At 33.7% G+C, this 13,529-nt stretch overlaps 2 protein-coding genes across 2 annotated transcripts; one reads left to right on the plus strand and one right to left on the minus strand.

The window, feature by feature from the left end:
* Positions 1–1,482: 1,482 nt before the first annotated feature.
* Positions 1,483–5,343, plus strand: LOC122006856 (beta-glucosidase 6-like). The gene is made up of 13 exons (XM_042562515.1): positions 1,483–1,664; positions 2,031–2,097; positions 2,207–2,265; positions 2,346–2,421; positions 2,709–2,780; positions 2,867–2,954; positions 3,077–3,332; positions 3,701–3,816; positions 3,942–4,165; positions 4,267–4,298; positions 4,446–4,548; positions 4,638–4,746; positions 4,986–5,343. Exons 1-13 carry the CDS (start codon positions 1,521–1,523, stop codon positions 5,158–5,160), a joined length of 1,521 nt encoding a protein of 506 aa, XP_042418449.1. The 5' UTR covers positions 1,483–1,520; the 3' UTR covers positions 5,161–5,343.
* A 2,107-nt stretch (positions 5,344–7,450) lies between these two features.
* Positions 7,451–12,467, minus strand: LOC122006858 (KRR1 small subunit processome component homolog). The gene is made up of 12 exons (XM_042562517.1): positions 12,151–12,467; positions 11,907–11,983; positions 11,639–11,749; positions 11,368–11,436; positions 10,388–10,444; positions 10,234–10,272; positions 10,048–10,152; positions 9,871–9,953; positions 9,690–9,768; positions 8,843–8,986; positions 8,680–8,757; positions 7,451–7,800 (listed from the first exon to the last, which is right to left on the minus strand). The coding sequence occupies exons 1-12, from the start codon at positions 12,347–12,349 to the stop codon at positions 7,684–7,686; spliced, it is 1,158 nt and encodes a 385-aa protein (XP_042418451.1). The 5' UTR covers positions 12,350–12,467; the 3' UTR covers positions 7,451–7,683.
* Positions 12,468–13,529: the final 1,062 nt, after the last annotated feature.

A 13,529-nucleotide genomic window follows, 5' to 3' on the forward strand; every position in this document is an offset into this window, starting at 1 on the left:
ATATTTTTAATTATAAAAGGTATATTTTTTTTCAAATTTTCTTAAAATATCTATCTTAAATAAGTTGACTTGTTTAATTGCATCCAAGTTGTCAATGCACATAATCATTTACTTCTCTTAAATAACGTTACAAAAATTTAACTGCCCAAATTAAGTGCCAAAATACCATAACTTTAAAATATCTTTGAATCATAATTTAATGCCTTCAATCCATTTCCACACATTTTGGATGACTTGCTTAAATTCATAATAATAATAGTATAAAAGAATATTTTGAAATCAACTTTAATTCCATTTTACATATATATATATATATATATATATATATATATATATATAGTAGAAAATTTTTGTGTGATTGAACAAGAACATTAGCTACATAATGGATCTTTATGTATATTTTTCTGATTTACCCAGATAATCAATAGAAATTTTCTATGTAGCCGAATGTCACCCATAATATTACTAGAGCCAAAAACTTGGATAAGTTGTGCCAACTATTATAATAATAATAATAATAATAATACACAATTAAAATGCTGAATTAGAATTAATAGCAATTATTAAAATGTAGACATATGAAGATAAACCGAATAAGAAATAAAACTATTAATGAAAATTCATAATTAGACCTATTAAAATTGGATAACATTCATTTGAATAATATAAATAACAATGCTAACTGTAGCAGCGAAGGTCTTAATTAGAAGTAATAACAATTATTAAAATGTAGACATATAAAGATAACCAGAAATAAAAATATTAATGAAAATTCATAATTAAACCTATTAAAATATGTATAACATTCATTTGAATAATATAAATGATAAAATATAGCAAAGGTGATTACATTTACTATAAATATTTTTCACCATCTTTAGATTGTGTAAAAGGAGATTTAGGGGGTGCTTGATTCGGATAAAGAAATGATTATAAATATTAATGAAATGGGAATAATTCTCAAACCCCTCATATTACTAAGGAATGGTCCATTCCTATATTTAGAGGAATGAATCCGTGGGTCTCACCATTATTTCCCCAAATCAAACATCAAATTTCATTCTATTTCTATTCTAAACCCCTCAAACAAACAGTCTCTTATAGTTGACCTTCAAATAAATAGAGAGTGTGAAAAAAATTTTCTTCAAGATATATATTCATTTATCGAAAATTGACTCTTTTTTTACTATAATAAAATTATAGTCTTCTAATTAATTAGACATCCCTATAGGAATGAGAATGACCCATTCATATTTTTAGTAAAAGATAGTTATACATCTTTATCTAACTTATTCGATCTAGACTAGTTATTATTGTATTTTTTTCACCCTCTTTTTGTTTATAGTAATTTAATAAAAGTAAATAAATGAAATATTTATTATATTTCCCAATAATAACATTCCTTCCATGCTCACTCTCTAGCTTTCTTTATATTTATTTATATTTATATATATATATATATATACACCTGCGATCACTTGTCCATATATCTCATTCCCTTTCTCTTTCTTACTGTCAAAATGTTCAGATGGAGAGGAAGCCTAAGCCTCTCCCTTGTTCTTGTGCTTGGGAGCTGCTTGGTGCAGGCCATTAATGGACAAGAACTCACCAGAGGGAGTTTTCCCAAAGACTTCGTCTTCGGCACTGCCTCATCAGCTTACCAGGTGCCATTCTAATCCCTTCAGCCTCCATTTTTTTTTTTTTTTGAGCTTTCTGTTTTGTGCGATGAGTGTGGAGATGAAACGGAGAAGAAGGAAATGGTTTGGTGGAGAACCGTAAAAGGAGGGAGGGAGGAGAGGCAAGGCATCCTTCTTGGGATGTGGGATGTGTGTGACAGAGAAAGGGAATACAGATTTATCATTTCTATTTTTTGGAATATATATGAAATTTAAGATTTTGGTTTAGAATCATCATGGACAAAGATTGGAAGATGTTCAAATCTGTCTAGAATTCTCTTTAATATTTGTAGTTTAATTAAGAACAATAAATTTGAATTTACATTTTAAAATCTGTTTTTATCTTTTTCACAGTACGAAGGAGCAGTGAATGAAGATGGAAGAGGGAAAGCAGTGTGGGACACTTTTGCTCATTCGTTCGGTATTCTCTTTGATTTTCCCTTATCAATAGACGTTAAGAGTTCATTTTTCACAATTGAGGTTTAATGGCTACACCATATGAAATCCAATGAATTGTCTTGGATTTGCAGGGAAGGTGATAGATTTTAGCAATGCTGATGTGGCAGTCGACCAATATCACCGATACGATGTATAATTTGTGTTGACTTATCCTAATAGTTTTTCTTAAATTTTTGTTGACACTACAAGGCTCGTTTGTTGTGATGACAGGAAGATATAAAACTCATGAAAGATATGGGATTGGATGCTTATAGGTTTTCCATCGCTTGGCCACGCATTTTCCCGAGTAATCGATCTTTCTCTCTTCGACAAGTTGCTACTTGCTAGAATCTTTGTGAATTTAACTAAATTTTTAATGAAGAAAGAGTATATTGGTTTGTGGGTTTTAGGGTTTAGAATGGAAACTAAATTTAACTCCTACATAGCACACAAATACAAGAATCTTGTTCATTTTAAACTTAATTGGTTGATCTAAGACCAAAGTAAAGAACAAACATACAAACCTTGTATAGACTACTTAACTATGTCTGTTTTGCATATATTTGTTTCATCTTTGAAGTAATAATTTTGCAGATGGAACTGGTGAGGTTAATCAATTAGGGATTGATCATTACAACAAGCTAATTAATGCTTTACTAGCCAATGGTATGCTACTTGAAAAGCTTCAAAATTCATTTGTAGCATCTCCTCCTATTTAATAACATATTGCTTTTATAATTCTCAATGTGTAGGTATCGAACCATATGTGACGTTGTATCATTGGGACCTTCCTCAAGCATTAGCAGATAGAAATAACGGATGGGTTGATCGCCAAATTATGTAATGCTTCTCCGCCTATAGAAATTTATTTGAGTTTATGCCAAATAGATGACTAGGTATATGCTAATGTTAATGGCCAAGTGCTTCCCTCTTGTGATTTGCATTCCTTTTGTGATTCTCAGACAAGACTTTGCTATATATGCTGAGACATGCTTTAAGGCATTTGGGGACCGAGTTAAGCACTGGATTACCTTTAATGAGCCGCACACGTTCGCGATCCAAGGCTACGATGTGGGACTCCAAGCCCCTGGCCGTTGCTCGATATTCCTTCGGCTATTCTGTAAAGGAGGGAATTCAGCAACCGAGCCATATATTGTCGCCCACCATACTCTTTTATCTCATGCCACTGTATCTGATATCTACAGGAAGAAGTATAAGGTATCTTATCTATGCCATTAGAAATTTCAAAACAATAAATAAGCACAAAAGGCTAAGTAGAAAGTATCCTTTTGTGCTCAAATCATGAATGTGCTCAAAGTATTGAGTTTTGGTACTAGATTTCAAACCATGATAACATTTACCCATGTTGACATAGTATCAGTGTCAATTGACATCCCTAGTAACAAATTTCTACTCAATTGATGGATACAATTCGACACTTGAAATTATGATTAAGACTCATTTTCTCAATGATGCATGAACGCAAATCAATGTGAATACTTGTTATTTTAGCATGCTCGGGGTTCTGAGCATAAGTGACTCAATTTTGGTTAGTATTTCAGTTGATAAAAGAATTGATTGTGCAGGATGCTCAGAATGGATCGATTGGCATAGCGTTTGACGTCATGTGGTTTGAGCCTATGTCGAATTCAACGGAAGATATTGATGCAACACAAAGAGCACAAGACTTTCAATTTGGATGGTAAGGCTACTAAATCTGTTCAAATTTTCTGTCTATTATCTAATCCTGATTATGGAGCACTTGAAAATGAAGAACCTTAGCAATATCATGCTGCTCTTAAAGACTAAGACCTTAACCGATAACAGGTTTATGGATCCATTGTTCTTTGGTGACTATCCAAGCTCAATGAGGACAAGAGTGGGAGACAGGTTGCCAAAGTTTTCAACAGCCGAAGCTGCTCTCGTCAAGGGGTCCTTAGATTTTGTGGGAGTAAATCATTACACCACATATTATGCAAAACAGAACCAAACTAATATGATTGGAATCTTGTTAAATGATACCATTGCAGATTCTGGCGCCATCACTCTCCGTGAGTATTGAAATCTTATTACATGCTCTTTACAATGTACAGTAGTTAGTGAACTGTTGGTGTTCTTGTTTGTCTAACATTGATTTGTTCTCGTTATGCAGCCTTCAAGAATGGAAAGCCAATTGGAGATAGGGTGAGTAAATCTCATTGAAGAATTGAGTAAACACTTGCGTTACTTTTCTAAGTTATATTTATCACTAGTCTTGTATCTTATGTTTCCGACTACCGATCGGGAGTCCTTGTGGCGTAACGAGACCTTGCAATTGATTTTGTGATGCAGTCGTCTTCAATATGGCTTTATATTGTACCTGAAGGGTTAAGGAGCCTGATGAATTACATCAAACAGAAGTATGGAAACCCTCTGGTTATTATCACAGAGAATGGCAAGTATCTTGATTCTTACAGATTTCAAGACAACCTTCTAAATACATCTAGTTACAGTAATTTACAATGTTGTTATGAATCTTATCAGGCATGGATGATTCCAACAACCCATTTACATCAATTGAAGATGCTCTCAAGGACGATAAACGAATCAAATACCACAACGATTACCTTTCGAATTTGTCTGCTTCCATAAGGTAATTCCTAGTCCTCTGATTTTGCCAGTGAGATGCCTAGAACTGAAAGCGATCAGTCTCAGGAACAAGATTAATCATTCTAGTAATGCAACTTAGTGTTGAAAGTATGACTTGGACAAAACTGATGCCGAATGCATACCGATACAGATGAACGAGAAATAAGATGAGACATACAGTGATTGTTTGGAGTTGACAATGGATTTAACAATTGGAATTGCACATGTTGTTGTGTTATGCAGGGAAGATGGCTGTAATGTAAAGGGATACTTTGCCTGGTCTCTTCTTGACAATTGGGAATGGGCCGCAGGATATACTTCACGATTTGGCTTGTACTTTGTCGACTACAGAGACAATCTCAAGAGATATCCAAAGAACTCTGTGGGCTGGTTCAAGAAATTGCTAAAATCTTCCTGAAGAACAGGGCAACCTGATTGACCTACTAAAGTATTTACAAAATGGATATTGCGATGAAAGGAATATGCGAAGTAGATTGTTGGTGGCACAGGCATAAGAATCGTTATCTTGTTTCATGTTAATTCTCATTCAATAAAAGTGAACTTTGATTATCAATTCTATACCAGTTTTCTATCCCAGGAATATTAATTTTATCTATTCAATTGGGTCAGCTTGTTGGCCATAAACACATCCAAATTAAGTGCTCTCCATCTGAACCATGAAATGAGATTTACTCTTAAGAATGGCAGAAGCAGTAGAAAGGCCTAAAAGGCAGTTGAGAGCTTCAAATTACCTTATTCTGGAGAATCTTTCGGCTCGCATCAAAGTACTAATTTGGGTGGTTGATGCCGCTGTCGTAGGGCGCATCGTGGGTAGCCTCAAATGTCAATGTACAAGCTATCTGAGATCGTCATAGTGAAGTTTAGGATCAATGCAATAAAAGAAGTCAAAATCTCAACGATTGGAGCTTGTTTGTTGATGCAAGAGCTCTGAGATTTAGGAATTGGAATACCTGATGATGCTTGTTCCGAACTTTATCCAATATGCCATTTACTGAGCGTCCACAAACTCCCATTTTAGTAAGAGCAGCTCTCAAATTTTCCTCACTGTTATGATAGATAAGATCTAAACCGTCAGGAAACAAATATTTGCAACTTGTGCATGAAATTTGTGGATGACTGGTGCCGATCATTGGATATATTCAAACCATCTGGAGCCAATGCCAATCCAGACAATGAGGTGAGAAAGAAACAGTCACAGAGGGAGCTGGTGATGCCAGATAGGTGCAGGCGATGAGCATAAAGCATGGGATGTCCAATTGATTAGAGGGTAAAGACTTGCTATAATGAGGGCAAGGAATTAATTACCAACGGCGCATGCCATGAGGAAAAAAAACTCATCTCACCCCCTAATTAACTTGGCGGTCAGCTATAAGCTAACTCCGTGATTTATTTTTTTTCACATGAGAACGAACTCTAAGAGGCATTTGGGGTTAGTGTAATCATCTTTTTACAATAATCATCTTGTTAATTTAATAAATAATTATATATGAAAAGATGTGTATCTAATTTATACGGAAATGGTATATGCTCACCTCCCATGTTAGACTGAGAGGGTCAGTCCATGCAGGACATCCGAAAGTGATCCAGACACTCAAAAGTACGAAGAGTCGCACATGAATCATGCACGAGGAAGTGAGCACCATATTAAATCTCCTAATCTATAGATATGTCTATGCAAATAAATGATTAAACAAATCGAAAGACATCTAGAAAAAAAATCAATTGAGTAACCGTTGATGAAAATGTGAAATTGTCACTCCAATTCTTCTAAAGTGGTCCCATACTTTTTGGAAGGAGATAAATCATGAAAATTCAAAAATAATAGCACATGTAAAGAGGGTTGAGATAATCAACAGAATATTCTGTCTCTACTGAGAATCGTCTTAGGTTTATTGATAAAGTGATGTGTCTATTATATTATATTATGTTTACAAGAAATTTCACTCTACAATGATTAATTTCCTTTGTTTTATCTTTCAAAAATTTTGTATGTTTCAAAAATTTTAATTACAGCAAGTGGGAATATATGTATTACTACTTGATGATCTTATTCTGAGTTAAAACCAATATGTTTAAGTAATAATATTGAGGGTTTTACTCATATAAATTTTTCGAAAGAAAGAAGAGAAGAGGAATAGTTATATCTTTATAAATTTGTTCAAGTGACATAACATTATCCAATATACTCCTATAACTCGACTTAAAGTCCAAACTGAATTGGTATTTAAGTGGTAAATTTAAATCACATGTATAAGATTTGAATCCCTAGAAAATAAGTTTCTCCCATTTAAGAAGCCATTTAAGTGGTAAATTTAAATCCCCTGGAGTTTATTTTCTTAGAAAATAAGTTCCTCCCATCTAAAAGCCGATCAATAAAAGGACGGTAAAGGAGTGGGGTGAACATTATCACATTTTTACATCACATGTAACTCAACTTAAAGCTAATATTAAACAATGAAGTAATCAGATGCTCGAATAGTTTTAATTTTATTGCAAAATGATAAACATTCAAGGCACAATTATACATAGAAATTTGAGTGTTTTTTAAATTTGATAGTAACATATTATACATAAGTTTAGTCGTAATATATTTCTATTCTCATACTTGGTATATAGGCTTTTATTTCTTGGAGTGGAACAATAATCTGATTTGGGTTTTTCTTTCTTCAGGAAGAAAAAAAAAATCAGAATACAAAGGGAATCTACTTGAAAATCTTTAATTACAAAGTCCCAGGAAGTCGATACAGATAAGTGTAATTAGAAGCAAAATTCATACAACAAATTCTTTTAAATCAGGTTTTCTGTCTAGCACTCACTGATGTTGAATCTCTCCGTTCGAAAAAAAAACTTAAAAGCAGTGCCCTTCCTTAATCAATAGCATTTCCTATTCTTTAAAACAATAATATGATATTGATGTCAGTCACGCTGAGGAAGGCTTGGACTTCTTTTTGGGACGTGAACTTTCAGCATTGGCGATGAATGAATCAGCTCTAACATAATCATGGGCTTCATGCATTTTTAATTCCTTTGCCTTGTTCTGCCACAAAAGAATAAGAGAAGATTAGGAAACAGATGAGACGAGGAAATAGATTGCAAATTATGGAATCTAGGAAAAAAAAATTCATGAAAAAAATATATGAAAAACTCAAGTTAGGGCAGATTTTAGGCATTACAGCTTTACGCCAAATAATTATTTATCCGTTAATGTACTATAAGAATTACAGCTTTATTATCCATATACTTCTCTATAACCTACATACCATACACCATTAGTACATTGTATTTATTATTCCTCCTTTTTATTAACAATCATAAAGCCTCGTAAAAAGTCTGTTGAAGGATAAAATCAATAAGTGAAGGGCGGACGCAGGTTAATGATGATGAAGATCATGTTGTGCACAGTGCATATACTGATATTCATGGCAAATTTTCTTTTCGCCTATTCTAATATTGTTGAAACAAGTGTTCAAGTTTTCTTAATTAGCTATTCCCAGTAGGTGCTTCAAATGTCTAACATACAACTTTGAGGTGTTGGTATATCGTGCAATAAGTCAAAGGAGCTTGTATAAGATTCCCTATGGTGCTCGGTTGTGCATTGTTAGATGCCTAATGCCGATCTAGCACAAACATAGTTGAAGGAGTTCACTCAAGATTTCCTTGTGGTACTCAGGTTGCACATTGCTTGAATGCCTAGGCTGCTAGGCAATCGTTCAAATGCTGAATGACATCATTAGTTAAAAATAATCACAATCATCAAGCACCAATAAACGACCTTAGTCAAAAAAAGAAAAACAAGCCATACAACTAATTTGCTTGATTTTCAGAGTTGCATGATAATATGAACGTACAAGTACCACAGAGATGAGAAAAACAATCATAATGAGAATTACCAAATAAACAAAAGCATAACAAGTACCTTCAAGGATTTTGTCATTGCAAACAGATCATTCTTGTCATTGTCAGATTTGTTCGAATCAGAAATTTGAGAGGGTTCCTGTCAACAGTGAATATGACCAAAATTACCAATATATTAATGAAACAAATTCCCTTATAAGGCATCCAATGGCTGAGCAACAAACCTTCGGAGGGACAAAAGCAGCTTCTCTTTTTCGCTTGTTTTCAGCTACTTTTTCTGCCTGCTTTTCCTTCTTTTCTTGCCACTTCTTTGCTGATTTCTTCTTGACACTCATGAAATACTCACCACTTTCTAATTGAAGATCAATCTGAAAAAGAATTAACAGGCTCTAAAACTAGAATAGGGCACTGAAGTTCTGAACTAGAAATCATAATAGAACTGATATCCATAAATACAATTGAATCCCTCTAATACAATATATTAATAGGATGCTGTTTATACCACGGCTGTCAAGGAAAGAATTTACCAACATATCTCAAGTTTCAAGTTAAAGAGAATTCAACAGTCTGACTACATTTTCAAGAAGGTAAACATAATCTTTATGTAATATCCAGTTTAATGTAACCAAAGTATCTATAAACTAACAACTTTGCCAAATGTTAAAAGCAATAAGTAAAAGATATGAAACACTAAAGGGATTCATGAGAAGGTCATGTATAGATAATTATAATTAATTTGCTTGATTACACGTGCATTCTAGAGAATAGTGATTATTAAATTCCTTTTGTACAGTCATCATACCTGAATTATCCAATAACTGGATTTCCATTCCAGTGAATATTGATTAGTGTATTACATATAATTTTGACTACAAGAAAATGTGTCAAAAATCTTTAAATTTTAACAAGTGTCGTGTAGACAGTTAGTGATGATTTTTTTATTAAAAAAATCAAGAAAAAAGTAAATTCTTTTTTCTCAAACCAGTAAAGGAAAACGAAGGGACTAATGATCTGTAAGTGTGAAGGTCTAGTCTGAGATTTAATGTTCACAAATTGCAACAATAACTTCACCTTGCTTGGTGGCTGAGGAGGAGGGAATGGAGTATATGGTTTCTTCTCCTTAGCCTTTACTTTCCTTTGAACATTCTTCCTGGATAGCATTAAGAATGCAAAAGGGTATATGAGTTTAAACAGGATTCTTGTAAAGTAGTAACATAACCATATATGTAAAAGAAATGCAGAATCATCATACTTTTTAAATTTTGGTAGGAACCTATCCCAGTTCTCATTGGCTAATGCTGGATTTTTGGCAAGTTCACGTTTCATGAGAAGGGTCTGTTTTTGCAACATCTCATTTAAGTGTTCATATAGTAAGAAAGTAATGAATCACTTGCTAATGCAATCATACCCATTTCCAGAGAATAAATACCTTGATATGGTAAACAGGATGCATCTGGTTATGTATGCAGTCTTCTACTATTCTTCGAACTTGTTTTAGACCCTTAAATGAACCCATGGCTGCAACTGTGCTCCCCTAGTCAATTTGTAAGCTTTTGGTTAGAACATGACATTAAGAGATTTAAAATAGTAGGAAATTGCATAAAGAGAATCGCACCTGAACCAATATATAGCATTCAGTCAAGATTTCAATGGCCTATAATATAAATAACAAGAGTGCAAGTCAATTTAACATGAGTTAAAAGAATAAACTACTCCAGGATTACCAATGATGTTTACATATTAATCAGATTCTTGATTAGAGTGCAGACCTTTAGAGTAGATAGATTGGGTCCTAAAAGGCGTTCCCTCCGCTTTACAAATCGTTCCTGGCAAAATAAATAAATATACATGTATCTATTACACACACATGAATATATAATAATAATAATAAGTTATGAAGCCAAAACATGTACAATTAACTACTAGGCAGTGAAGTACATAACTGACAACGAACCCTTAATAAGTTATGAAGCTGAGCACGTACAATTACCTATTAGGTCAGGGAGAGCAAAGATGGCAACAACTATATTCCATACTATGAACAAAAGTAGCAAGATACTGTAACTTTAAAAATGCACCTACATAAGCTACTGGCACGTACAACTTCACATACCAAGTCAAGTTAAAGTATTTCATGATCTTTAGAATTGCATTAATTATCAAGATGCATGCTATAAAACTGTTCAAACAATCACTTAGATAAATTATACTATATGATTTTTTATACTATCACTACAAGCCAAAGTTTGATTTTCAAAAACTCAATGTAAATGGGAAAGAAAAAAACACTAAACTGTTATATGGTACAAGAACAAAAAAAAACTAATTATTTATCCTTAGAACTAGGTGAATAGAGACACATGTTAAAGAATTAACTCTCTTTTCTACTTGTCAAGTGCTATACAAACACAAGCAATGGGATTGTTAGTGCAAAACATACAGGTAGATACTTTACTGAAGAGTCTCATGTATGAAGATGTTCACCCTCTGACTTCACAATAGAACAGAATAGCTCTAAGCTGCCAACCAGGTGTCAATAAAATTCCAATATAATACCAAAAGGAAGTATAGCCAAGAACTCAACTGAATACTATCAATTAGAACAAGATACAGTGACGAACTAGTTGCTGAAAGTGGTTACACTGGCAAGCATTGAAGTGATATGGAAGTAACCCAATATGGCTCCTCATTCAAACTTGCAAACAGAGAAAAAAAAAGGATAATGATTAAAAAGTTATGGATAATTTACCTTGTTGCGTATAAGGTTTCCAATCTTAATAATATCACATTGCATCTCATCATTCAGAATTTTGATTGCCTACAAAGGATCAGTAATACAATTAGGCAAACTTGTAAAACAGCTAAAACTATTAAAAAATAATTATTACAAATTTATAGACATTGAATTCCAGGTGAAAGACCAACAAAAGAGAGAGAATGATAATGTAAGGAGAGGAAATGGCCACTATAATAATAATAACATCTTAAATAACAAATCCAACCTAGAGAAGAATGCATACCTGAGGTGCAGGGACACTGCGTGAAAGAAGCTTAATCAAATCCCTAGCTTTCATAATAATGTAGGGGTCCCTAGTTTTTCGAGTTGTTGAAACCGTCATTGATCCTTCAACCTAACGCAAACATCAAAACCGATTTGTGTAAAGGAAAAAAGTCACTAAATTACATAAAATAGAGATGGAATAAGAAAAATATAATTCCAACTATAAGAACCAGATTTTCCCTGCTAAAATCTACATAAAAAACGAGTAGAAAGTTTAAATGGCTCACCAGATTAAGTTCACATGAGACTCCAAATTCTTTCAATGCACTTTTCACCATAGGCCATGCTTCTTGCAAGTACTTCTCTATAAAAATAAGAAATTGCAAACATCACATGAGGGGAAAAAATAAAACAGGTATCTAAGAAGTGAAAAAACTTAGAAGAGAAATTTTATCAAAATCCCCAACCCTTAGGGCAAACGACGAACGAGTAAGAGAAGGTGCCGTCGAAAATAGAAGGTGAGAATCGTACCTCGGTACTGAGGGAAAAGCGTGGAGAACGAACTGACTTCGAGCATGCCAGACTCGTTCCAGGAAGGGTCGAACTTCTCAACCTTCCAGTGATCGATGTTGGGGTCCTCATCCCATGGCTTGGGCTTGTCATGTTTTCCCTTGTGTTTCTTTACCTTCGTCCCAGAAGCAAATGCTTCCCCTCCGCCGAAATCTTCCATGGACGCACTTGTCGAAATCGACGGCAGGAGCGTGGGCGTTGGCGGCGGCGGCGGCCAATCAGGTTTGGGAGGAGGGGGGAAGGTGGAGCGTCGCGAAAGAGTTTTCTTTTAACATTTAATTCGTATATTAACTGTATATTTGTAAAGAAGCGGGGGCATTTCTATAATTACCTTTTTTCTAAACTCATAATTGTAAGAAAGATTCATATAAAAACTCATAATCTTCAAAAAAAAAAAAAAAAAAAAACATTAACTTCAGATAAAGTATAACCTGATTTGTAAATCTGTTTGCATTTTAAAAATTAATTTAGAATGGAGCAAATTATTTCACGAAAACAGTTTTATTTATTTTTCATCGTTGGCACCTTCCGCATCCTAAATTTCTATTGAACCGTACTCATCATCCTAAATTTAATATAATATCGTATACGTCGTTCCAAATGTACTGTTATCTGACTTGATTATTTATTTATTTATTTTTCCTTTGAGTTTATGCTAAATAGATGGTTAGATATATGTTAATGTTAATGGCCAAGTGCTTCCCTCTAGTGATTTACTTTGCTAAATATAGTGAGACATGCTCCAAGGCATTTGGAAATCTTTGGGGCTCAAATAATGAATGTGCTCAAAGTATCAGTGGTGCCTAGTAGTATGAGTTTTGGTACGAGTTTCAAACTATGAAGATGTTTATCAGTGGCGGATCTAAAAATTTAAGAATAGAGGAGTGATTTTTACGTGGAACAAGAGACGGTATTAAGGGTTTCACCGCCGGTAAGAAGGGGCGACCATCGATGCCCCACTGGATCCGCCCCTGATGTTTACCCATATTGACATAGTATCAATGTCAATTGACGACCCTACTAACAAATTTCTACTCAGTTGGCTGATACAATTCAACACATGAAATTATAATTAAGACTCATTTTCTCAATGATGCACGAATGAAAATCAACGTGAATACTTGTTATTTTAGCGTGCTAAGGGTTCTGTGCACGAGTGGCTAAGGGTTATGTGCACGAGTGGTTAGGGGTGAAATCAGGATTTTATTCTCGGATGGACTAAATTTAAAATAAATTATCACTTCTTATATGAAAAAATTTTATTCATACAAAAATTAATATATCATACTATATAATAAGTTTTTCATATCATAATGACAATATTTAAGTAAAATATAAAT

The sequence above is a fragment of the Zingiber officinale genome, chromosome 7B, assembly GCF_018446385.1.
Source record: "Zingiber officinale cultivar Zhangliang chromosome 7B, Zo_v1.1, whole genome shotgun sequence".
Classification (NCBI taxonomy): Eukaryota; Viridiplantae; Streptophyta; class Magnoliopsida; order Zingiberales; family Zingiberaceae; genus Zingiber; species Zingiber officinale.

Bases quoted from the DNA above. Each gene is read 5' to 3' on its own strand.
- LOC122006856 (XM_042562515.1), top strand. From the start codon at position 1,521: ATGTTCAGATGGAGAGGAAGCCTAAGCCTCTCCCTTGTTCTTGTGCTT. The intron at 2,266-2,345 runs GTATAATTTGTG...TTGTGATGACAG, and splicing joins ACCAATATCACCGATACGAT to GAAGATATAAAACTCATGAA. The intron at 4,549-4,637 runs GCAAGTATCTTG...GAATCTTATCAG, and splicing joins GGTTATTATCACAGAGAATG to GCATGGATGATTCCAACAAC.
- LOC122006858 (XM_042562517.1), bottom strand. From the start codon at position 12,349: ATGGAAGATTTCGGCGGAGGGGAAGCATTTGCTTCTGGGACGAAGGTA. The intron at 11,437-11,638 runs GTATGCATTCTT...GATCCTTTGTAG, and splicing joins GCAGTGTCCCTGCACCTCAG to GCAATCAAAATTCTGAATGA. The intron at 7,801-8,679 runs GTACTTGTTATG...CTTTTGTGGCAG, and splicing joins CAATGACAAAATCCTTGAAG to AACAAGGCAAAGGAATTAAA.